The sequence below is a fragment of the Chiloscyllium plagiosum genome, unplaced genomic scaffold (genome assembly GCF_037043375.1).
Source record: "Chiloscyllium plagiosum isolate Xiang-an unplaced genomic scaffold, Cpla_swu_hap1 HiC_scaffold_31, whole genome shotgun sequence".
NCBI lineage: Eukaryota > Metazoa > Chordata > Chondrichthyes > Orectolobiformes > Hemiscylliidae > Chiloscyllium > Chiloscyllium plagiosum.
In genome coordinates, this window is record NW_028270169.1 from 54,109,046 (window position 1) to 54,134,233 (window position 25,188).

The window sequence follows — 25,188 nt, forward strand, 5'->3', positions numbered from 1 at the left end:
AAGAGCCTCATTTCACTGTAAATCTGCCTGCACATCACCGCAGAAGATGGACAAGGGTGAATCAGCAATAATCTCGACTTCCACTGTGAGAGTAAGGAGAGAGATAGACATGTGCCTTACATATATGCCTGATAAATGGATTGTCACAGCCCTGAACTACACTCACACCTCTGTGTAGAGTATAATTTGGCTCAATAAAAAAGCTACAGTACTACAATAGAAAGGGATTGACTGAATCACAGAAACTGGGAGCTCACTAAACATTAAGCCAATACTGCAGCTTATTTCCATAATGGGGCAAGTTTCACACCCTCTCCCATTTTCTCACCATGTTACCCTTATGGTTGTTGTCTAAACCAGAGATAAATATCATCAAAACAATACAACATTAACCTTTTGCACCGATAAAGCCAAACCAAGTTCCCATCATGCTTTCGACATTAGCACGTTATGAGGCATGAAAACCTATTGAAAGGCTACAGGAGGAGAGCTCCAACCCAGCTACAGGGACTCAAAGCTGATGTTGGTCCATGGTGGAGACTTGCACAATTTGCATCTCCAGCTGGAGTTGGTTTGATTATGGGCAGGAAATCCATCCAGGTCAAAATCTCAGCCCCCTCCGCACCCCCCCATCCCCAAGTGCTCCCTCATTAAACCAACTAGTGGAGAACAACCAAAATTTAACAACACCATCAGAGATTGCTGGAGAAACTCAGCAGGTCTGGTAGCATCAGAAAGCAGAGTCGACACTTCAGAACCAAAATTACAGGTGGCTTTTGTCAGATTACAAGGTAGAAAGCTGAGAATCATTCACAATGTTCAAAGATGCCATATCAAGGCAAGTTGTTGTTGTACGGTGCCTGTCATGACTTCAGGATTTTCCAAAACCCTCTTTATGGAGGTGAGCAGAGTCATGTTGTCTTTGACCAACTTGCTCATATCACAACGCCCACATCTTTCCTGATTGGTCGATCCAGTTCCTGCTGCGGCCTCCATTGGTGACCTTACATGACCCATGGGGGCAATTGCAGAATTGGAGCATATAATGGTGACAGCACAGGAAGAGGCTATTCATCCCATGGTGTTTGTACAGGCCCTCTGTCAGAGCTGCACAGCCAGTTCCAGACCCCACACAAGTCACTTCGGTACAGGATGTTGGCCATTCTGCCCCTCGAGCCTGTTCCATCATTCAGTGAGATCCTGGCTGATCTGTGGCTGAACTCCACATACCTACCTTTGGACAATATCGCTTAATACCTTTGCTGAACAAACATTTACCAATCTCAGAGCTAAGATTAACAACAGCATCCAGCATCCACTGCTGTATGTGGAGGAGAGTTCCAAACCCCTTTGTGCGTAGAATTGCTTCCTCACATCTCTTCCAAACACTTTGACGTTAATTTTTAGACCCTGTCCCTTAGCTCTAGAAACGTACCTTCAGTTAATTATCCAATGCCCTTTAAAAAACCCACGATGAGTGGACCTATCTTCCCCACACTCACCGGCAGTGATCAACCCCAGCGCATTGCAGGGCTGAATAAAACAAAACCTCTTGTACTGGATTGGAATTAGTGCATAGACTGAAGCAGCAACTGCGCTGACCAGCCGCTGCAGTGCAATGTTCAATCAGCGATTATGTGTAAAATGAAATGCTCCCCCAACACCAAATTGAGTTGCAAATCCAGTGGGAGTCTGCAAAGGATCTGATCAGCAATTCTACAAACAGATGTATCGTTCAGTCTCTGAACTACTCACCAGCTAAACAGCAGTGTGGTTGCGGCTGCATGCATGAGCTTTTATTTAAAATTCAAACCGATGTATTCGTATATAAAACACTGGCAGGGGGTTTCAGACAGCTGCTGTCAAAAGTTCCGTCCAGTTTGCAATCATTCAGTTAGCTGCCAGGACAGAACCTCAGAAGCAAAGCCACTGTATTCGGCGAAATTACTCATGCTGTCACACTGAATATATAGAGTCATACAACACAGAAACAGACCCCTTTGGTTCATCTCATCCATACCCCCAAGTCTCCCATCTGGAGCCAAATTCAAAAACCAGACTGTCACATCCATCAGTCCTCAGCTCAATCCATCCAGGGAACGTGTCACAGTGGTTCAGTGGTTTGTACTAATGCCTCACAGTGCCAGGGACCCAACCTCGGGCGACTGTCTTATGTAGAGTTTGCACATTCTCCCCGTGTCGGCATGGATTTCCTCCCACAATCCAAAGCTGTGCAAGTCAGGTGAATTGACCATGCTAAATTGCCCATCATGTTAAGGGATGTGTTGGTTAGGTGCATTAGTCAGGGGAAATGTAAAGTAATCGGGTAGGGGAATGTGTCTGGTTGGGATACTCTTCAAAGGGTCAGTGTGGACTTGTTGGGCCAAATGGCCTGTTTCCACACTAGGGATTCTATGATCTATGATGAAAACATGGCCAACTTAGCTTTGGTGAAGTGACTGCCCTAATACAGGGTATTACTCACCAGCTGTGCTTCACTTTCACGGAATGGCCGCTTCGAGCATTAATCGGGGGAGATGTCCCTCCTCCCCCTCCCAGTGAGATTATGGTTTGGCCTCTCTTGACTCAGGTAGACTGTGATTAGCATGCCAGGGCTGGGCATGTTGTGTTCCTACTCACTCCCTATGCCTCCTCCCACTCTGAGCTTATTCTTGTCAACACATCCAACACAACCCAACCACAACCTTACCCCTTTTCCTTACCCCGAGTCCTCTTCCCCAAAAGCAGGTCTGACCCACAGTGCTGTGACCTCCACCACCAGCAGAGCAAGACACCAGCCCAGCTTCGAACCCCGTTCTGTTGGCCACGAACTATCTACACTGGCAGGGCAAGTGAGCACTCCTCCCCAAGATGTCCATGTAGCTGCAGAACATGCATATCGTAGCTGGAGCTATACATAATAATAGTGGAGGATCCAATCTTTTCTCCTCTCATGGCTGACCAGGAATCTTCCACTGCCTGCCATAGGCAAATGTGAGAGTGATTTACTGAGCAATAATCTACCTGTTTTGCCACATTATGAATGGTTGCCAAGTGCTGGAGTGGCACTTCATAGAATCCCTACAGTGTGGGAACTATTCGGCCCATCAAGTCCACACCGATGCTCTGAAGAGCATCCCACCCAGACTCACTGTAGCTCTGTAACCCACCTAGCCTGCACACTATGGACAATTTAGCATGGCCAATCCACCTGACCTGTATATCTTTGGACTGTGAGAGGAAACTGAAGCACTCGGAGGAAACCCACGCAGACACTGGGAGAATGTGCAAACACCACACAGTCAGTCGCCCGAGGCTGGAATTGAACCTGGATCCCTGGTGCTGTGAGTTGGCTGTGATAACTACTGAGGCACCGTGCCATCCTAAGACTTAAACCCAGAGCTTTGAGCTCAGAATTGTGCCAGAGGTCCTCCTTTCTCTATGAAGCTAACATGAGGCCAGAAACAAAGAACTCCTGCTGTTAGTGGTTAACTTTCAGCTTAAATAAACATTGCAGCATTCTCTCCCTTAACCACACCCTGCAGGAAGGTAGTTTGGAACTCCCCATTCCCAATTCCTTCTCCCTACGGCTGTATCAAGGCTACATTTGTCTCTATCAATCCATTCAAAAGTGCTTCAATAAGAAATCAGGAATTTAGCAATTTTTCAACCCCTCCATTATAATCAAATTTTACAACCCCTCCATTATAATCAACTTATAATCAAGCTTCATTGTGCCAATCCAACATGGCTGCCCCGCGTGCACTCTGTGCGAATAGGATTGGCCTGTGGTAAATTTAGGTTTCCATTACAAGCTTTTGAACCTGATTAGTTTGTTATGCAGAGTGGAAAAGTGTGGTGCTGGAAAAGCACAGCTAATCAGGCAGTATCTGAGGAGCAGAAGACTCAATGTTTTAAGCAAAAGCTCTTAATCAGGAATTCCCCATGAAGAGCCTATATTTGAAACGTTGACTCTCTGCTCCTTGGATGCTGCCTGACCGGCTTTGCTTTTCCAGCACAACATTTGTCGACTCTGATCTCCAGCATCTGCAGTCCTCACTTTCTCCTAGTTTGTTATGCAGGCATATAATGGGCAGTTCCAAACTCACAGTGCTTGTAAAGATTCGGAGCACTGCTTACTGGGTATTAATCACCTTTTCTGAATACATTCTTTTTCAAGCAGAGGGGGAAGCTGTTTGGAAATGATTTAAGAAACTAGCAGGTTATATACTCTGAATCTGAAAGAACACATCATCAAGTGGCTGACAATGCTGTACCCTCAATCTTACCCAAACAGTAATAGAATTCCACAAGTTTGTTTCTTAATTTGAGGCATTTTTTGTTTCCAAGCAAAAACTGAAATGTTGTTCAACCGTGACAGTGCTTTGCAGGTACATTGATAGAAGATGTGATCACCACAGCCTTCCCCTGTTGAAGAAAATCCTTCCATCCCAAATTGTGCACACATTTGACCTCCATCCTCTCCTGCTCACCCCTCCACAGCTGATAGTTTGAGATAGGAAACACAAATCATGCCCAGCCTGAATTGATACCACGTTGGAAACTTGGGTATGAGGGGGAACGGGGCAGATTTTTCTCTGAAGAGCTACCTGCAGTGTCTGGGGAGTCTGTCAGTATTCCAGTATCTGAGAAATTGGAATCCATTTCTCTAAATTCCAGGGTCAAAACACAATTGTTAACTTTTGCTTCCCCGCCCCATGTCTGTATTAAAGTCCAGTTTCCACATTACAAAATCACTGTCCCTGCCTTTCACTTCCTCCTCTATAATTCTTTCACACAGACACTGAGCTGGTGATGCTAAGTCCCAGTGCATGGACATTTGCATTAAAATGATTTAGATGTGCACTGCAGCTGCTATTTAGCATAAAGGGCTAATTCTCTCCTTTTCTTTCAAAGAACAGAAAGGAGCAGGTCTGTTCTAAACCTTTCACTGCAAACCTACTTTCAATCTGATAACATCCAGGGAAATGATCTTAGCGCTGCTCCCCGTAGATAAGATAATATTATCTTTTCATTAGAATTCGAATTTCTCCCACTCTGCCTGATTGGAATGTTGATTTTTCCTTTTTAAATGAATGTTGATTCTGGGAATGTCTCGCATTATCCACACAATCCAAAAATCAGGGATGGGGGAGTGGTACATGGGAGCGAAACTTCGGGAGTGGGGGGGGAAAGGAAGCTGCAAATAGGTAGGAGGAAGGGCAGGTGATGGAGAGGAGACAGAGAAGGGGAAGAAGGAGACGGAAGAGGAGGTGTAGATGAAGACAGAGATGAGGAAGGAGGTAGTGAAGGCAAAAGGAAAGGGGGAAGGGGAAAGCTATGGAGACAGAGAAGTGGAGAGAGACAGAGGTGAAGGCAGATAAGGTGAAGAAGACAGAGAGAGAGAAGGAGGAGACAGAGAAAGGAAAGGTGACAGAGAGAGAGAAGGAGACAGGGAAAGAGACGGAGACTGAGATGGAGAAGGGGAAGGAGACTTAGACGGAGATGGGGAAGGAGAAGGAGATGGAGTCGGGGAAAGGTGTTGAGTCCAGGAGTCCAAGTTGTGAAATGTAAGAGGAAGCTATCTAGAGTATGATGTTCCTCCAAATAATGAGTAGGAATTGAGAGAGCTCAGAGAGAAAATTCTGCAGTACAACACACTCTTTAAGATGGTGTTAGCTGTCACCATCATGAGATCCGCAACCTAGTGACAGAACCCCCTATCAAACAGCTGTCACCCTGCTAGATCAAACATCTGATCTCCTGGCACTACAGTTTCCACTTCCACAATGTTACTCATAAGGAAGTCCGGTCCCTGTTTATAAACAGTTGGTTTCAGTGTATCGTAAAGTGCTTATCGATCACAGGGCTCAGCTACTCACTGCTGGGCAATTGGATAGCCAAGGCCAGAACTCTGTAGGTGTTACCCTGATGTTGTCAAAACTAAAGGTTAGCGGCTGGTCACTAACCTGTAGGCAACAATCCGGATTTACTGTCGCTGACCCCAAAGTGTCTCTGAATGTCCGCCAGTACACCTGAGGAGAATTAAGAGTGGGAATTAGATCAAAGACAGAGAAGATAAGTAATAGAAACCGATTAATACATCTAACTCATTTCTCTGAATCATTAATGATAATAAATTCAGGCTTTGGAAGAATACACAGTCACAGTTGATTGACTCACTGGTACAAAAGGGTTTTGCTCGTTATGAAGAGATCAAGGATTTCGATCATACTCAAGGATGAAGTGGCTGTGGTTCAAAAAAGGGGCTGCGTCTGTGATTAATCATTGGAGCTGAGCTGCCGTTCAGGTCTAGAGTTGGCACAGTCCCACCAGCAATCACTGACAATTGCTGTGCTGAGAGTCAACATGTTTCACCTCCTCAGCTTTGAGTGCAGCAAGCAACGCTGAGTTGTTTGAACAATGGGAAGTGTAGTGCTTGCTCGTGAATCCACTGCAAAATATTCTCACTCATCAGGTAGATTTCAATGACTGACTTTCCACTGTATCAGCGCAGCAGGTCAGGCAACATCCAGGGAACAGGAGAATCGACGTTTCGGGCATAAGCCCTTCTTCAGGAATGATAATAAATGGGCTTATGCCCGAAACGTCGATTCTCCTGTTCCCTGGATGCTGCCTGACCTGCTGCGCTTTTCCAGCAACACATTTTCAGCTCTGATCTCCAGCATCTGCAGACCTCACTTTTTCCACTGTATCAGACAATGATCTTGTCCCATTAGTGGGGTGGATAGAATGAATATCCCAGGTCTTTGTCCCAGGGTGGGGGAGTCCAAAACCAGAGGGCATAGGTTTAAGGTGAGAGGGGAAAGATTTAAAAGGGACCTATGGGGCAGCTTTTCCAAGCCGAGGATGGTGTGTGAATGGAATGAGCTGCCAGAGGAAGTGATGGAATTACAACATTTAAAAGGTATCGGGATAGGGCTATGAATAGGAAGGATTTAGAGGGATATGGGCCAAATGCTGGCAAATGGGGCTAAGTTAATTTAGGATATCTGGCATGGATCAGTAGGACGGAAGGGTATAACATCTCTGTCCAGCCCTGTCAGTTGGCTTTAATTGTAAATGTTAGTCAGAATGCAAACAAATTGTATTTGGCATGACCACAGCTCCTGCACAAACTTCAGAAACAGTATTGAACCGTCAAGAGGTGGAGAATTAATAAAAGGAATCCTGACAGAGCAAATGCATAATTAATATATTTTATCAATTATAAATGGCTAGCAATTACTTTGTAAGGGAACAATGGAATCAATGGATTTCTTTAAAGAATCTGAATTTTCTGCTTAGCATTTTGTAATGTTTTCCTTCAAAACATTCTCCTCCAACTTGCAAAGTAGCTATAGCTTCACCATCTTGAGCAATTTTTAAGTTTAATTTTCAGCTCCCCTAGGTTCCTCTAAGCTGACACAGTCTCAGATTAAGAAACAGCACTGTGTGCTGTTCACAAGTGGCCCTGGAGCAACTCACCAATGCATTTTAGTCAATATCTCCCCCTGCCTGGGAGCAAGACAACTCAGGCAAAACACGGGAATATCAACACCTCCAAGTTCTCCTTGAACTCATGCACCATCCCAATTTGGAACTAAATTTCACCATTCCTTCTTTTTTGTGCTAAGGTTTTGCAGCTCCTTCCAAACAGCACAACAAGAATGCCTTAACACATTGGACCAGGAGGCTAATGTTTAGACCCTTGAGCCCCTTCTGCTGTTCAATGAAATCCTGGCTGATTTGCAATCTAACTCCACATCCCCAATCCCATATCCCTTAAGAATACTGTTTAACAAAAATCTACCAATATATGACTTCAGTTTGAATAAAGAGCAAAACTGAAATCTGAAATCTAAACAGAGAATGCTGGAGAAACTCAGCAGGTCTGGCAGAATCTGTGGAGAGAGAAACATAGTTAACGTTTCGATTCCATTGTAACTCTTTTTCAGAAACTGACAACGGCCTTGCAATCATCATTTGCTATCTCTAATACTCTTTGGACAAAGGAGTGCTCTTTAATTTCACTCCTGACAGGTCTGGCTCTAATCTTTAGACAGTTCCTCAAATCTCCAGACTCACCACTTAGTGGAAACATCTTGAAGACTTCCTGGGAATACAACCCATAATTGTGATGTCCCTTTGGAATTTCACAGTGGTCCATTCTGTTAAATCTACACTGTGTCCACTATCCTTACCACCATGTGGTGTCCAGAACAATCTCCAAGTGTCGTTGTAAAGTTACAGCCCAACGTTTCCTCCACTGTGTTCTAGTCCTCTAGGCATAAAGGCCAGAATTCCATGTGGCTTTTTGACTTGAATAGGAAAAGTTTAGAGGGATATATGCGAACCGCAAACAAATGGGAATAGTTCTGTTTTGGAGATCTGGTCGGCATGGGCAGTAAAGGGTCTGTTCCATGCTGTCTGTCTCCATTACTTTTCGTCAGCCAATTCATGACACTGTAATGATCTGTGTACCTGGATCCCAAGTCTCTTTACAACTCGGTTTCAACCTTTGGATCACTATTTGAAGGGTTAATGTGCTGTAACACTTCTGTGGTTCAGAATGGACCCAGGTCTATCCTTGTTAGATCCGAAATGGATGGCCTCACATGTATCTATACATTACAATATATTTGCCACTGGTTTTCCCATTGATTTAACCTACAAATACTTCTTTGAGGAGAAAGTGAGGTCTGCAGATGCTGGAGATCAGAGATGGAAATGTGTTGCTGGAAAAGCGCAGCAGGTCAGGCAGCATCTAGGGAACAGGAGAATCGACGTTTCGGGCATTAGCCCTTCTTCAGGAATGAGGAAAGTTGGTCCAGCAGGCTAAGATAAAAGATAGGGGGGAGGGACTTGGGGGAGGGGCGTCGGAAATGTGATAGGTGGAAAGAGGTCAAGGTGAGGGTGATAGGTCAGACTGGGGTGGGGGCGGAGAGGTCGGGAAGAAGATTGCAGCCTGTCTCAGTCAAATCCATCAAATTCAGCACCGCCTTCCTAACCTGCAATCTTCTTCCCGACCTCTCCGCCCCCACCCCAGTCTGACCTATCACCCTCACCTTGACCTTTTTCCACCTATCACATTTCCGACGCCCCTCCCCCAAGTCCCTCCTCCCTATCTTTTATCTTAGCCTGCTGGACCAACTTTCCTCATTCCTGAAGAAGGGCTAATGCCCGAAACGTCGATTCTCCTGTTCCCTAGATGCTGCCTGACCTGCTGCGCTTTTCCAGCAACACATTTCCATCTCTACAAATACTTCTTCACAACTTTATGCTTCTACTCAAGCTGCTTACAATGCTGTAAAGTTGTGCGTGCGCCTTTCAATTTCAATGTGGAAGACATTAATAAATGTGGTGAATCACGAGACACCAACACAGGTCCTATGGGAGACCACTGGCTGGACTCTGACAGACAAAGCCCACAAATATGTGCAATGTTTGGTTTAAACTATGTGGATGCATACTCCTGTGGCAATGGGGTATATTAGTGATACTAATCCAGATTAGTCCCCACCATTACAGATGGTGAAATATGACCTCAGTAAAGACCTGGAATTCAAAGCTAGCCAAATGGTAACCATTGTCAATTGTTAGGAAAGACCCATCTGGTTCACTAATGTCCTTCAGGGAAGGAGATGGACCATTCTTACAAGGTCTGGCCTCCATGTGACTCCAAACGCGTAGTAACATGGTTGACTCAACTATCATCCGAAATGGCCCAGCAAGCCACTCAGTTAAAGGGACAATCAGGGATGGGCAATAAATGCTGGCTCAGCCACCTCTAATGGGTGAAAAAAGTCAAAATTGGGACCGTACTGCACAAGAAACAAACAGATTGTGCACCAGCAAAAGCCCCTGGACAATGGTAACCATTGTTGATTATTGGGAAAAAAAAACCATCTGGTTCACTAATGCCCTTTAGGCAAGGAAACCTCCATCTTTACCTGGTCTGGCCTACATGTGACCCCAGACCCACAGCAATGTGGTTGACTCTTAACTGCCCTCTGGGCAATAAATGCTGACCTAACCAGAGATGCCCTCATCCCATGAATGTTTTAGAAAATGCACAAGTGCATGGCCACACATCCATCTTAAAAGGGATCATATAAAGAAACAAATGCCACAGCCAGAGGAAAATTAGTGGGAACTGTAATTTTGTGGTCAAACGAGGTTCCCTCATAGTCACAGTTCTGTAGCTGAAAAGTGCCACTTACACAAGAATCTGTGTAAGGAAGTGTGGCTTGAAAAGGAGAGCCAATAAAAATAAAAATCTGTTGACAGGAAATATCTTTGGAGCTTTCGAGCTGCGCTTCTAAATCTGGACAAATCAGCACTTCTGCTGATTTGCGAAAGGGAAATTTGAGTGTGTTTATTGAGACTATCTGATCAAGTTGACACTGCAATGTTGCACCTCCCAATACAATGGGACTGTCACTCACAGTGGGATTGTCTTGTGAGCATGTCCCCTCCTGTTATAATTGACTTTTAATGTGCAATTCCGTGTCATACATCAAATCAGACAGGCACACTCAGAGAAAACATTTACCTCTCTCTCAGAGAGCGGCTTTCCTAATGTTTAAAATAGAGGACACAGCTTTAAAATAATTGGCAAGAGGTGAAGGGAACTTATTTTTTTTAACACAAAGAGTTACAACAGACATAATGCTACCTCTCCAAAAAAAATTGAATAAATTTGTGAAAAGAAAACCACTCTGGAGGTTACAAGGAAAGAGCACAGGACAGGAACTAAACAGATAGTTCTGATAAGAGGGGCCAAATGACCTCCTTCTGTTTGGAAAGATTGGGTAAGTTGAGGAACTTCAGCGCTGAGAAATTGTACAATTTCTCCTTTTAGACACTACTCTCAATAGCATGCAGTTCGTGTGAGTGTATAAAAATCATTCCTCTCTAACCCCAAAACCAATAGGCCTTTTAAAATTTCTGTCAATCTTCCCTAACCCCCCACTTCTCAAACCACAACCAAGCTCCTTATTAGCCTCAGCCTCTTCACTCCCAAAGCACTTGGAAAGAGGTTGGTGATGTATATTAGGAGAAAGTGAGGACTGCAGATGTTGGAGATCAGAGCTGAAAAATGCGTTGCTGGAAAAGTGCAGCAGGTCAGGCAGCATCCAAGGAGCAGGGGAATCGACGTTTCGGGCATAAGCCCTTCTTCAGGAATGAAGTATGGAGTGAAGTTCAGGAGTGATGTATGTTAGATCAGGAGTATTTTGAGATTATGGCTCTCTGCAGACTAAAAGCTGACCGCAAAGGTGGTATTAATGAATATGCGAACCCTGTGCTCAGACCTCCCACACACTTTAACTCCAGTAAAAAAAGACAGAATAATGGAGAAAACATGGACTCCTTACTGATGGATAAGTAGCACAGCTTATTGTGCTGTGGTTTGTTTTATGATGAATACTTGAGTAAACATTCTTTGAGTCTGGTTTTTCATGTGGTTTTGCGGATGTTTGTGGTTTTAATGAATTGGATGGAGGTGGGAAGGGTTGGGTTGGGGAAGTTGGCATGTGAAGCAGCGGGTAGCTCCTGCCTCTAAGCCAGACGTTCTGGGTTCAACTCCCACACTGGGACTCAATGGGAAGTGCATTTGTAATGTTGTCAAACTGTATGTGACCAAACAAATAAATATGGTCAGATTGTCACTCTGTAAATCCTTCTAATTAAGGGGAAAGATCCTTCTGCTCAGCCAGAACCAGGAAGCAACAAAGGGTTCCATGCATAAACTCTTTCCACAGGCTGAAGGGCTTTTGCCTGAAGCGCGATTTTCCTGCTCCTCGGATGCTGCTTGGCCTGCTGTGCTTTTCCAGCACCACTCTAATCTTGTCAGTAGTAAGTGCCCTCTTTCTTTCAAGGGACTGATGAGGAGGCGTGTGAAGGACATCAAATATTAACACTGACTAAAATGTCATCTCTTCTATGGCCCGAAGTGAGATAAGACTTTTATCACAGTGGAATGACACTCGCTTGAGACCTAGAAATAAGAGGATGGAGCTAACTCGATGTGCCACACAATGAACACGTCAAGCTGAGTCAGTGATTTTGCCCAAGAGAAAATGTTGCCACAGAAACTGGGTCAGGAAAGTGCGAGTAATTAAAGAGCAATTCCTACTGCATTTCCAGGGTACCATGCGTGACAATGATGCTTCAGTGGTTAGCACTGCTGCCTCACAACACCAGGGACCTGGGTTTGATTTCAGCTGAGGATGTTTGCCTGTGTGGAATTTGCACATTTTCCCCAGTCCAAAGACATGCAGGGTTAGGTGGGTTAACCAGGGTTACAGGGATAGGGTACAAAGCTCTTTGGATCAGTACAGACTTGATGGGCCAAATGGCCTCTTACCTCACTGTGGGGATTCTGTAAAAATCAATTGCATTTACTGGCAGTCTCACAACCTCAGGACATCCCCATATACTTTACTTTGTACAGTGTAGTCATTGTAATAGAAGGAATCACAGAATCCCACCTAGACCCATCCCTGTATTTCCCATGTCTAATCCACTTAATCTACACTTCTTTGGACTGTGGGAGGAAACCCACACAGACACAGGGAGAATGTGCAAATTCCACACAGACAGTCTGTCTGAGGGTGGAATCGAACCCAGGTCCCTGCCGCAATGAGATCGCAATGCTAACTACTGCGCCATCGCGTCACCCCTATGGTGATTGTCCCTGTGCTGGAATGGGACTGTGACATTTGACAAACAGCTGATCAAATTGATCACCTCACCTCTCACCAGTGCTTTTGGATGGGTTCTGGCATTTTGTAGGAACTTCAGAGCTCCCTCCCTTATAAACAGCATCCTGAAAGAATCCCAAACTCCCAGGAGATGCAGAACCCTACACCATCTTTTATCTTCACTGCCGACAGTGAAGAGCTGTTCTAACATGATCATACCTTGCATTTTAAGTGAGATTTCCAGTCAATTGAAGTTCTGTGCACTAAAGGGCCTCAATAGGTATTCTGTTCCAACGAGTAAATAGTTCTCAGGGAATTATAGGGGTTGGAATTCCTTAATACCAATAACGGGAAAGCTATGATCACAAGATTCCAGTAAAACTACCAATTAAGAGGCTTACTGTAAAACTCTTGGCCACGCGAGGTCCTTTTGTTCAAAGTTTCCCTTCAGCTTTGTCTCAACTGAATAAAAGGAATGGGGTGGACCTTTTTGTCAGGGCCTTTGGACAAATGCTGCAGACACAGACTGGGGCTCAAACAAACCCTGCCCAGCAACCAGGAGGAGCAGTAAGAAAGGGCTGGTCACCTCCTTTTGTCTTAATCAGCAGTCAGCAGCAAGCAGAGCTGGGAGAGGGAAACTCCAAAGGAACCATTGGGGGATGTCAGTGACGGGAAACATCCTTGACTAAGGGGAGGGGAGTAGGCAGGATTCTGCAGCTGCATGTGCCCATTGGCAACATCCGTGTGTGCTGCATGTTGGATAACACGGAAACATTTACTTAATATATTGGCAGATAAATTAATTCCTGAGGGAATCACACAGAATGATATTAACACACCTTCTTAATGTCTGGTAATGTATGTAATAAAAAAAGGGTTGCGAGCTTTCATACTAATGTGGATAACCCATCCATTTACACCTACTGTCATAGAAAGAGGTGGTAGTGCACTAACATGTCACTGGATTAGTAATCCTGAACCTCAGGGATGATGGGTTCAAATCCTACTGTGGCAGATGATGGAATTTCAGTTCAATACAAATAGAAAAGCTCGCATAACCTGAACCATTGTTGGAAAAACACACCCTGGTTCACTAATGCCCTTTAGGGAAGGAAATTAGCCATCCTTACCTGGTCTGGCTTACATGTGACTCCAGACCCACAGCAATGTGGTTGAATTGGAAATTATCTAACAAGCCACTCAGTTGTGTCTGAGATTGGATAGACTGCATATAACAAGGAGGTCAAGAACTTGCAGGTACCACCTGCAAGTTCCCCTCTAAGCCACTCACCATCCTGCCTCAGAAAAGTATTTATGTTTTCCAGTATCATTGGGTCAGAATTCCTTCCTTAATGGCAATATGGGTCAACCTACGGGACATGGACTGCACTGGTTCAAGAAGGCAGCTCACCACCACCTTCTCAAGGGGCAACTAGGGATGGGCAATAAATGCTGTTCCAGTTAGAAATGTCCCTGTTTTCAAATGTCTTCGGTTACATTCATTTCTAATCATTGAATATTCAGGAGTGTCAGTAAGATGTATCATACAACGTCGCCAACTCTGGTTTTGACATTGTCTTGGAGGTTTCACCACATGGCCTTCCACTCTCAACTGCCTCACCTCAGTGCATTGGTCAGTTGATATGTCCATTATCACAATACTCTGCCATCCCATGTCCCACAGAGTGGATCCTGAATGATCAAAGCCTGTTTCTATCTTCCACCTTCCCCCCTCACCCCCCCAACATTGGTTTCCATTCAAGTTCCAAAACATTATCTCCTAGCAATAGAGTGCTCAGCACAGCAAGAAAAGTCGTGATCTCTTGAAGACAGAGCAGGTATGATGTGAAGTACAGAAGGCTCAATACAAGGAAGTTTTGAGAAACTCACGCTGTGGCAGTAGGAGGTGCTATACTGAGTTACAATGTAGAGGAACATTGCTGAGAGTGAATAATCCAGAGCTTTATTTCATCTCTAAATCTTTACTCTCATTGTCCCTGTAAATCAGTAAATCCCTGCAACAGGTGACCAAAAATAGAAGTGTTTAATTCCTCACCTTGCAGAGTCTAAAAATTCAACCCCCCAAAATACATGAAACAACCTGACAGTAACACACTGTAAAACGAAAGATCTTTGCACCCTGTGTGTTTACACATTCTAGCTATTTTTACAGCTCATCAATTAGATGCCACTGAAAAAAATTATCAACACTTGGTTGAAGAGAGTCTTCTGGGCTGCTTCATGAGTGAACTTTTTTTTAAAGTGGTCAGTTAGGTGGGGCAATTGTGAAAGGTGTGAGTTTGCCATGACTGGGATAGAAATATCCCAGTCATGGCAAACTCACACCTTTCACACTTTTCTATCTGGTGGACTGGGATAGAAATATTGAAATGTTGAAACCATCCAAAGAACTGAGTGACAGAGTGTAGTCCAAGCTACTGATAGCCTGTTTGGATTTTGCTGGTGCTAATACAACACTGCACAAGGAATCCTTAAGACGGAATTGATGAAGGTGTATTTGACAATAATTTAGTTATTTCATTTTTGTCATTTCAAATAGTGGGAGAAAATGCAATTTTGACACAGTAATAATCTTGCTTTAGTATTGGGGATGATTGCTTGAAAGCATGTTGCACTGAAAAGAAGAAAGTTTAATTGATTTTATTCTATCTCGGGCTGCAATCAGACATTGTTAAGAGGCGTAGTCATGTAGGTATTGCAACACTGGATTACAAATCAGAAAAAACATACAATCAAATCCCACCCTTTCAGCTTAAGAATTCGATTTGAACAAAATAGACCATATCTCGAAGAGCAAGCACAAAGTCTGTGGTGAAAAATCCATCAGGTTCCCTCTCATCCTTCTGAAAGAGAAACCTGCCTTCCTTCCTTCCCCCAGGCTGGATCTATAAATGACTCCAGTCCCACACCGTACATCTGACTGTTCATTGCCCACTGAAATTGCCTGGTAGGCCACACAGTTGTATCTGTTCATGGGTCAAACAGGAGGACTCTTGGGAGAATCTAGAGACGGGGCCGAAAATGCCAGAGTTGGCAGCTATGCCTGCACCCTGAGAATGCTTGGAAGCAAGGGATTTGTTAAATTGAGTTTGACAGGGAATCACACTGAACATGGTATTGCCTCTTCGAGTCACTTTGATGAACAGATCATTATTAATGCATGAGGAAAATATTCTAATTTGTGTCCTCCAAAGGAGATAAGGTTTCCTGGGATTTGTTTGGAATATAGTATCAAGCTGGGATTGTACAACATTCTCCAGCATCGGTACAGACACTACATAGCTCAGGAAGCTAAATGTTACAGTTTCCAGCAAGCTGGACTAAACACCCCATTCATGTACAGGTTTAGAGTCCTATCCTGGCCTCTCCCAATGAGGCTGCTCCTTCTTACTATTAACTGATGGCCAGGGATTTTGAACTGGGCATTTCTTTCTGCGAGAACAAACATGGAACCTGATACAGTGGTGCTCTCTCCATGTACTGTGGTAGCAGTGTGTACTAACCAGACAGTAGACTGCAGCATGAACAGTTATGAAGAGGTCAAATTCAATGTTAAATATTAACTCTGTTTCTCTTTCCACTAGTGCTGTCAGACCCACAGAGTTTCTGCAACATTTTCTGTTTGTAGTCTGGAGTTAGCGATATTTTAGTTTGATTTTTATGTTTCAGGATCATCCACATACTGAGACAGGGTATGGAGCTAGTTAGATTAAGTAACCACCTGCTGATACACGAAGTAACCATCTACAAACAGATCACTTAAGTATCTCAGTTGGTTGATGCAGAAAAGTTTGATTGAAGCCAACAATGGAAATAAAATGTTCCCAGACCTGAAAGATGTACTTATATCAGGAGATCTTTCTTGCATACCTCATGCATGGTCTGACAAAATCATAGAATCCCTACAGTGTGGAAACAGGCCAGTCAGCCCCCTGAGTCCACACCACATCTCCGAGAGCTTCCCACCCAATCCCTTTAACCCTGCATTTCCCATGGCCAATCCATCTAACCTGCACGTCCTTGGACTGCGGGAGGAAAATGGAGCACCTGGAGGAAACCCACGCGGACATAGGAAGAATGTGCAAACATCACAGTTGCCCAATGTTGGAATCGAACCCAGGTCCCTGGTGCCATGAGGCATTAGTGGTAATTACTGAACCCCCATGCTACCCTCAGACAAAGGCTGAGATTGACCAATTCTTGATCAGGAGGGAAATCAAAGGTTATGGGGAATGGGCAGGAAAGTGAATACCAGATCAGCGATTGAATGGTGGAGCAGACTTGAGGGGCTGCATGACCTACTCATAGAGTCATAGAGATGTACAGCATGGAAACAGACCCTTCGGTCCAACCCATCCATGCCGACCAGATATCCCATGTTCCTGTTTCTTAAGATCTTAACCCTGTGACTGATTACACAGCTGCTAATTGTTAATTGTCTTGATGTGCTGTTGGGATAATCTAAGCTATGGCTTTGCAAAGAGGGCAATGAATGTAGACTGGGCTGTCTTCAATTGTGCTAATGTTATCCCACTGTTTCTACCATGTCTGATTGAACAATTGCAGCTAGAGACAGGTTATATGTCTACAAGAGCACTTGACTGGAGCATCATGCATAATGTGACATGAAAGAGGTAAAAGGCAGATTTAACAAAGGAGTATTGAAGTGTAGTTATTGTTCCAATATAGGAATGTGACAGCAAGTTTTCACACAGCAAGATCCCACAAACAACAACATTAATCTGTCTCAATGCTGTTGATTCAGGGGTAAATATTGGTTAGGATACCAGAGATACCTCTCTGCTCTTTTTTGAGATTTGTACATCATGACAGAGCCTCTGTTTAACATCTCATCTGAAAGATAGAACTTTGACAATGTAACACTCAGAGTCATACAGCACAGAAAGAAGCCCTTTGGTTCAACCTGTCCATGCCAGCAATAATCCCAAAATAAACTGGTCCCAGCTACCTGCACTTGGCCCATATTGCTTCAACATTTCTTATTATTACGTCATTGAAACATTGTAACTCTCCCAGCATCCATCACTTCCTCTGGAAACTCATTCCACACATGAACCACTCTCTGCGTTGCCCCCATGTCTTTTTAAATCTTTCTCCTCTCACCTTATAAGTATGCCCCTAGTCTTGTAATCCCTCATCCTAGGGAAAAGACACCTTATCTATACCCCTCATGATTTTATAAGCCTCCATAAGTTCACACCTCAACCTCCTATGCACCAGTAAAAAAGTCCCAGTCTATCCAGTCTCTCCCTACAATTCGAGCCCTCCATTCCTGGCAACATCCTTGTAATTCTTTTCTAAACCTTCTCCAGTACCTTCCTATGTTAGGGGGACCTGAAGTGGACACAATACTCCAAAAGAGGCCTCATCAATGTCCTGTACAAACTCCACATGATGCCCTGACTCCTATACTCCCTTAGTTGTGGAGGGGGACTTGAACACATAACGTTCTGAACTGGAGACAAGAGTGCTCCCTGCTGAGTCATATCAACACAAACAAACAGTCTGTTCCCTTCCCTTTCTTTTCCAACAGTGGCAGGTTCGTCTTGAGCAGGAATTCCATTTTCTCTCAACAACAGCCCATTTCCTTAGACTTCCATGAAACAATTCAGTGCAAAGCCCAAATGATTACTGTGCTGCAGGAATCAGGAACTGCTTCTGAAATTACTCATTCTCCAGTTGTTTACTGACGCCACGGTCCAGCTTACATGCCTGGCATCTCCCAGAAGGCAGAGGCCAAAGATGAACAATATGAACGTCATGCATTGTTGCAAACTGTGGTCATTTGACAATGAAATGCTGACACGTTAATTTATGCTTTATTTCCCTAATGTGGTTATCGATCAGTTATCAGTTTTGGACCATTACGAAGCAACATTGAACAGATCAGAGGAACATGATCATGTTCACTTTGATTAGAACGTTTTTCAATTCTTTTCTTCCAATTTTAACCTTTCGCTTTAAAACCCAATTCAAGATCATTTTTGGTGTGTGGAGGAAGTCTGACAGCTCTTTTCTTCTGCCCAGCTAAAGATTATATCGAAGCTATGCTGATCTTTCCCTTCTCTGGACTAGGTGCTAACCCCATTCGTCCTTGCTCTGTTGCCACTCCAGACAATGTCAGCACAAATCAGACATTGGTCAGGGCCCCTTGCTGATGTGCAGCTCTGGGCTGAGTATTTAGCTAAATGATGCAGCTGCTGACTCAAGATCACCTCAAACAGCTTTCCATCAAATGAAAGGGAAAGATGTTCTAAAGTCTCCCTCCCGCCCCGGTCACTGAATCTATTGCAGCTACAGAATCACCACAAAAGCAGACACAACCTTCGCCTCTCTCATTTGTAATTGTTTATCCTGCATCAGTCGGTAACGCACTCAACCTCACACACAAAGTCTCACACAAACGCTGACACGCACTAGCCTGCAGTGATGTACTTCACAGGTAAACCCAGCAATGGCTCCCACTACCCCTTAGCTTAAAAGGACAAAGAATGATCACCGTGTTCTGCGTCCAGCTGGTCTGCTTTCAGACTTGAATAATTGAGTGCTCACTCTGCCTGTCCTTTACAATTGATCCACTGCTGAGGAGAGAAAGTATTTCACCTGCATTAGTTTTCTTCAGATTAGACTGACTGAGCTGAACAAACACTGGAGGTGGCGATGGGGTGGGGGGAGGGTGGCGTGTGGGAGGATAAACATAATTACCCCCTCTGCACCCACATAATGTAATGATCAGCCTCATCTTTAAAATAGACAATGACCCCTCACCACCTTTAAAATAGACAATTACTCCCACCTTTAAAGTGAACAATTACACCCCGTGGTATATTTTAAATATGCAATTAACCCCTCCCCAGCTGTGAAATATATGACTCCCCCATCATTAAAATATACAATTAAATCCCTATGTATATTTTAAGTATAGAGTTATCCCCTCCCTGGCTTTAAAATATACAATTAACCCCCCCCCTTAAAATATACAATTGCCCTCACCTGTGAAATGGACATTTTCACCTATTTCTACATACACGAAATCTACGAAATATAAAATTAATTACCCCTTCTCCCTGCAACACACAGAAATACCATGTCCCCACTTGTAAAATATACAATTGTGTGGCACCAAGAGTGAGTACTGTACAATAAATATGATTCAGTCGCGTGTCTCCTGAGAAACTAATTGCAATTCTTGGCAACAGAAATGAGGACAGTTCTTTCAGGTAGTTTCACTTTGGGACGTACATACAATTTTGTTTATGAACATCATCTTCTTCAAATCATTTAATTAATTCTTTAAAATTCAATGGATTTTTTTTAAGTCAATGGATCACATTCTTCTCTCAGCAGACCCCCTCCCTAAACAAGTCATTTCATCTTCCTGACAGACTCACACCTCACTGCACCATTGTTTCAAAGATCCTGGTGATACTTCTTTTCTCTGGGTAACCAGTTCAGCCAATTTAAACAAGAGATTTTGTGATCCATTTTGCCTGTGATTTAACCATTGAACAATGCTTCAGATATCTTGCACCTTAGCCCATTTACATGCCCTCATTTTCATGCCAGTTTATATTCACAATGCAATTCAAAGTGCTTGCTCTGGGTCATTTATACTATTTGACAGAAGTAAAAAAACTTCCTTAAAATTATTCAAATGGATTTTATTTTAAATTGTTCATGGAATGTTAGCTTTGCTAGGAAGGGTAAGCCTATGTTGTCCAATCCTAATTATCTTTGAGCTGCTTTCTTGCACCATTATGGTTTCTGGACTGCAGAGATACCCGCAGTGTTATTAGGGAGGGAGTTTTGACAAATTGGTCACAGCAAATACAGTGCGAGCACTGAATCTACTCAACATACAGACCCCATCAAATACCTACTAGTCTGTGACTGGTCCATGCCAGTGTTAAAAGTGGCCTCATCATAAAAAGCATAACACAAGAAAAGATAAGCTATAGATTTTCTTGCAGTGGATCATTACATGATGCACCTTTTTATCTATCCTTTATGCCTCAACCTTCAGCTCAAATTGTCCTGCAAATTGTGCGAGTGTGAACTAACTCACTGCAGAATGGTGACTTTGCACACTTTACACCATGCTCCTGTAATCGTGTACTTGTGTACACGTGAAAATGAAACCTAACTCTAATTCTGACTGACACATTGAGGGCAACTGGGAATCTTGAACTTTACTGAACAATGGGGATCACGAGTTCATCTTCTCCACCAAAGGGAGATCGAAAGCTGAAGCGGGAAAGAGAGGTATCACAGAAGGAATTATTCTCAACTGGAATGAAATCAGGGACAGAAAGAGAAACAGAGGAAGAAAGAGGAGGTTAGACAATGAGAAATGATAGGAAAGGAAAGCATGATTTAAAATTCAACTTTTAAATTCCTTTAGAAACATTTTTCTACCTACAGAAATTATTCTTCAGCTTCACTCGTTTTCTTTCTGAGGTGGAGAGGGTGCGTGAGATTACAGAAAAATAAAAATCCTTATTAAAAACCTGCCTAAGTTGGAAACCTCAGCTTTAACTCCCTGCGGTGGCTTCACATTGAAACAACTATATACACTGAACACAGCAGGTGAAAACAATTGGTGGTGTTGACGAGGCTAACACACGCTTCTTGACAACTTGCACTGAGTTTATCATTCCCAATGTATCTCTTCCTCGTCACAAGTTGCTGGATGACTTACACATTAGTAATAGCGTACCCATTAATGTACTATATTTTAGCAACAAATTCTGAACAGGATAGTGTTTGAGACAGTTATATGGCTCCTGTAGATGGGTAGATTTTACATTCAGGGCTGGATCATTAACTTATTAAGATTGGGTAGGACAAATTTACACATTGATAATTAACCTACTCCAAAGAAGAGAGGCACTAGATTCGAATTATTAACTCTGCTTTCTCTCCACAAATGCTGCCAGACTTGCTGAATTCCTCCAGCACTCTTTTTATTTCAAACGTTCAGAACTTTGATTTTAGTTGATACCCACCCTGTTTGCCTTTGTTGTGCATACATCTTCCTTGGCCATTGGCTCCTGGGATGAGCTTCTGGATCAAGGGACAGGAAAATTATCCACTGTACCAGAAGACCTCCCATTGGTAGACAGTAGCCCAGGTTAAATAACTGCTAGGGAATTCACACTAGACATAATCTTTACACTTAGCAATACTAGTTTACAGCTAGTGAAGGTACTGTCCTTGAATTACTTGCCTGTGTATTTTGACTACCTACAGTAATATTATAAATAATGTGTGCACATTTTGGTGATTATTATTAATTAGAATGATATTAAGAAGAGAGTCTAATTAGAATTGTCCATACTAGCCCAAAATAGCCAAGTCTCCTATATGACAAAAGGGCAGGGTGAGACCTCACCTCTATGTTGCATTCTTTTAAATATAAATGCTCAGGCAGAGACCGAACCTCTCTATAACTACACTATAACATTGGTACATTGTAACATAGATAGTAAGTGCACTATGACATGATAACATGACTATATTAGAACATTACACTATAGCATAACAATAATGTAACTACAGTGTAACATTACACTAGAACATACCTACACGAGAACATGGCTACACTACAACGTAGGCACTGTATAACACAAGTGCCCTGTAACATTACACAATAACATAACGACATTATAAGATAACTATACAATTACACACTATAATATTACTATAACGTTACTACGGTATATCATTACACTAAAACATAGCACAACCACGCTAGAACATAACTATAGTAGAACAAGATCCATTGACTTTATTGATCACCTGTAAGCTCCTTAGAGCTATTTGTGATGAAGAAAACACTGAACTCTAAGAATTGGGAATCAAAGGTGAGGAGGCAAAGTATGCGGTGGTCAGGGTATAACATTCACTCTCTGAGAAGCGGCTGCAGCTCGGCTGCTGGACATAAAGTCTGCTCCATTTTCCGGGGTTTGGCGTTCACTGGACCCTGGAAGCAGGTGCTCGCTGTCAGATCCTTCCGAAGTGCTGGTGGTGGTGGCTGTTGTTGAACAGCCTCAAGACTTGATGTCGGACTGTAAGGTACATCGGTGGGAGGTGGGAGGTGGGAGGTGGAGACTCTGGGACCCTTTCCAACAGTGTCTGACCCACAGCCTAGGGGCTGTCTCTCTCACCTGTCCGGGTAACTGTGGCACGGGAATGAGTCGGCCGAGAGCACCACAGACTGGCACTGCCCTCCTGGTCTCAGAGGGGTACATTACTGCCAGCTGGGGGGGCGGAGGACAACACAAAATCTGAGAGAAGGGGAGCTACATAAAGATCCCGAGGAAAGCTGAACAGACAGGGGGAGCGCAGAAAGGGCTAAATCTCCTGTTTAGGTAAAAACAATGACTGCAGATGCTGGAAACCAGAGTCTAGGTTAGAGTGGTGCTGGAAAAGCACAGCAGGTCAGGCAGCATCCGTTTGCCCCCCCCCCCCCCCCACCCCCAGGTGATCTCTCAGGAAGGTGATCTTGTTTTAGGGACAGGCAGAAGTTACCTGGGAAGTCCCAGAGCATCTCCCCCCTCTTACCTGCCACTGTGAACCGGTCCATATAATTCACCACGTAGCCGAAACTGAGCACCCCGGCGGCGATGTGCGGGCGCAGGCGGTACAGAGCCCGGAATTTCTCCGCCGGACTGAACGGCGTATCTGCGGCGGAGCTGACGGCGGAGGGAGCACCGTTCAGGCTCCGGATCTCGTCCGAGGAGCCGGAGAGAGGGCAGTCTGATGTTTCTTTCTCCACACACATAGTCCCGAAGGAGAGGGGAGAGGCTTTGGTCGCTGCCCGGGGATGTCGGTTTCAGGGTAACTGACGCGGGGGGGGGATGTCAGTTTCAGTGTAATTGACGCGGAGCCCTGCAGGACCATAGACACACACACACACACACACCACTGAGAGAGAGAGAGAGACCAAGGGCGGAGATAAACCTACACTAGCCCCTCCTCTCAAACAACAAACAGCATGTCGCCGTCCCAACCAACATCCCCAACGCAGAATACACTCACATCAGCACCCTCCCTCTGTATAAAGCCCACCAGCCTTCCCGAATCCCCAGAAAGGAGCATCTTTGCACTGACTGTGCTATTATTTCCAAATGCTCTTGTCCTCTGCTCCTTCTCTCTCGCTGCCTGAAATCCGGCTCCGACAGAAAAACATTGCGGGTGCTGGAGATTCTCAAACCAAACAAACACACACAGAATGCTGGAAAAACTCAGCCAACCTGGCCGAGGCTGTGGGGAGAGAGAGAGAGAGAGAAAAACAACAAGAGTTCGTGTTTCGAGTCTGCTATGTCCCTTCCTCGGAATGGATTCGGGGTGATTGGAGAGGGTCCAGCTACAACGCCCTACCTCAAACCACTGTGACATTACAAGGATCAAAATTACCCCCTCGCTCAGCTAACTTGCGAATTTAAATCTGTCGTATACACACTGCGTCAGAACTATTTGACAAAGCCTTCACGATGAGGCTTCCTTCAATATTTCATTTTAAAATTTGTAAAGAATCCAGTGAATTTGACCAGTTGCAACTTTCCGGTTTAAAACTCGCTCGCATTCAAACGCAGGTTGTGAGGAATGTACAGTTCTATTTATTAAAGAGAACACTGCACTTTTCTACCCAGGGGGTGGTTCCTGTGTGGAATGAGCTGCCAGAGGAAGTGGCAGATGCAGGTACAATTGCAACATTAAAAAGACATTTGGACAGGTTCATGAATAGGAAAGGTTTCGAGGGCTATGGGTCAAAGGCAAGTAGGATTAGTTTATTTTGGGAAACTTAAATGGGATGGACAAGTTGGATCGAAGGGTCTGTTTCTGTGCCGTATGACTCTACCACTGCACTATGTACACTTTTCTGTTGCTATTTCTTAGAATTCATTTCTCAGTTTCTCACTAGTTTCTGACGCAGGAGCTGAAGTCAAAGTGTGTGTGTCTTATCCAGAAATTGTTCAGAATTATGCAAAGGAAAATTCATATGATGATAATTGTCAAAGATGCTTTGTTCTGCAACTCCCAAAAGGTGACATTTCCTCAGTTAAAGAATGGTCCTCTTTGAGTCAAAAAGCTGTGGGTGCAAGTCCCACTCCAGAGTTCTACAGGGAGTGCTGCACTGTCAGAAATGCTGTCTTTTATATGCATTAAACCTCTCTACAATCAAGGGGAAAGAGTCCATTGTATTATTTGAGTGGGATTCGTCTCTGGCTAATATTTGAACAACATACTGCGCCCAATTCTGGTTGCCCTCTTTTTGCAGGGATATTGGAGAGGGTTCAGAAGAGATTTACCAGGATGTTGCCAGGTGTGGAAGGTTTGAGTTATAGAGAAAGGCTGGAGAGAATGGGACTTTTTCACTGGAGCATAGGAGGTTGAGAGGTGACTTCATGGAGGTTTATAAAATCATGAGGGGTAT

General features: G+C 43.9%; 1 protein-coding gene across 1 annotated transcript in view; it reads right to left on the reverse strand.

Moving 5' to 3' along the window:
• The window catches only part of LOC122564162 (sphingosine-1-phosphate transporter SPNS2-like), a 97,678-nt gene extending 74,036 nt beyond the window's left edge, over positions 1–23,642 (reverse strand). Inside the window, exons 1-2 of the mRNA XM_043718809.2 lie at positions 23,313–23,642; positions 5,970–6,035 (exon numbers count right to left, since the gene is read on the reverse strand). Of these exons, the coding sequence (XP_043574744.1) occupies positions 5,970–6,035; positions 23,313–23,532 (286 nt within the window). The 5' untranslated portion in view covers positions 23,533–23,642. The remainder of the gene's footprint in view (positions 1–5,969; positions 6,036–23,312) is intronic.
• Positions 23,643–25,188: the final 1,546 nt, after the last annotated feature.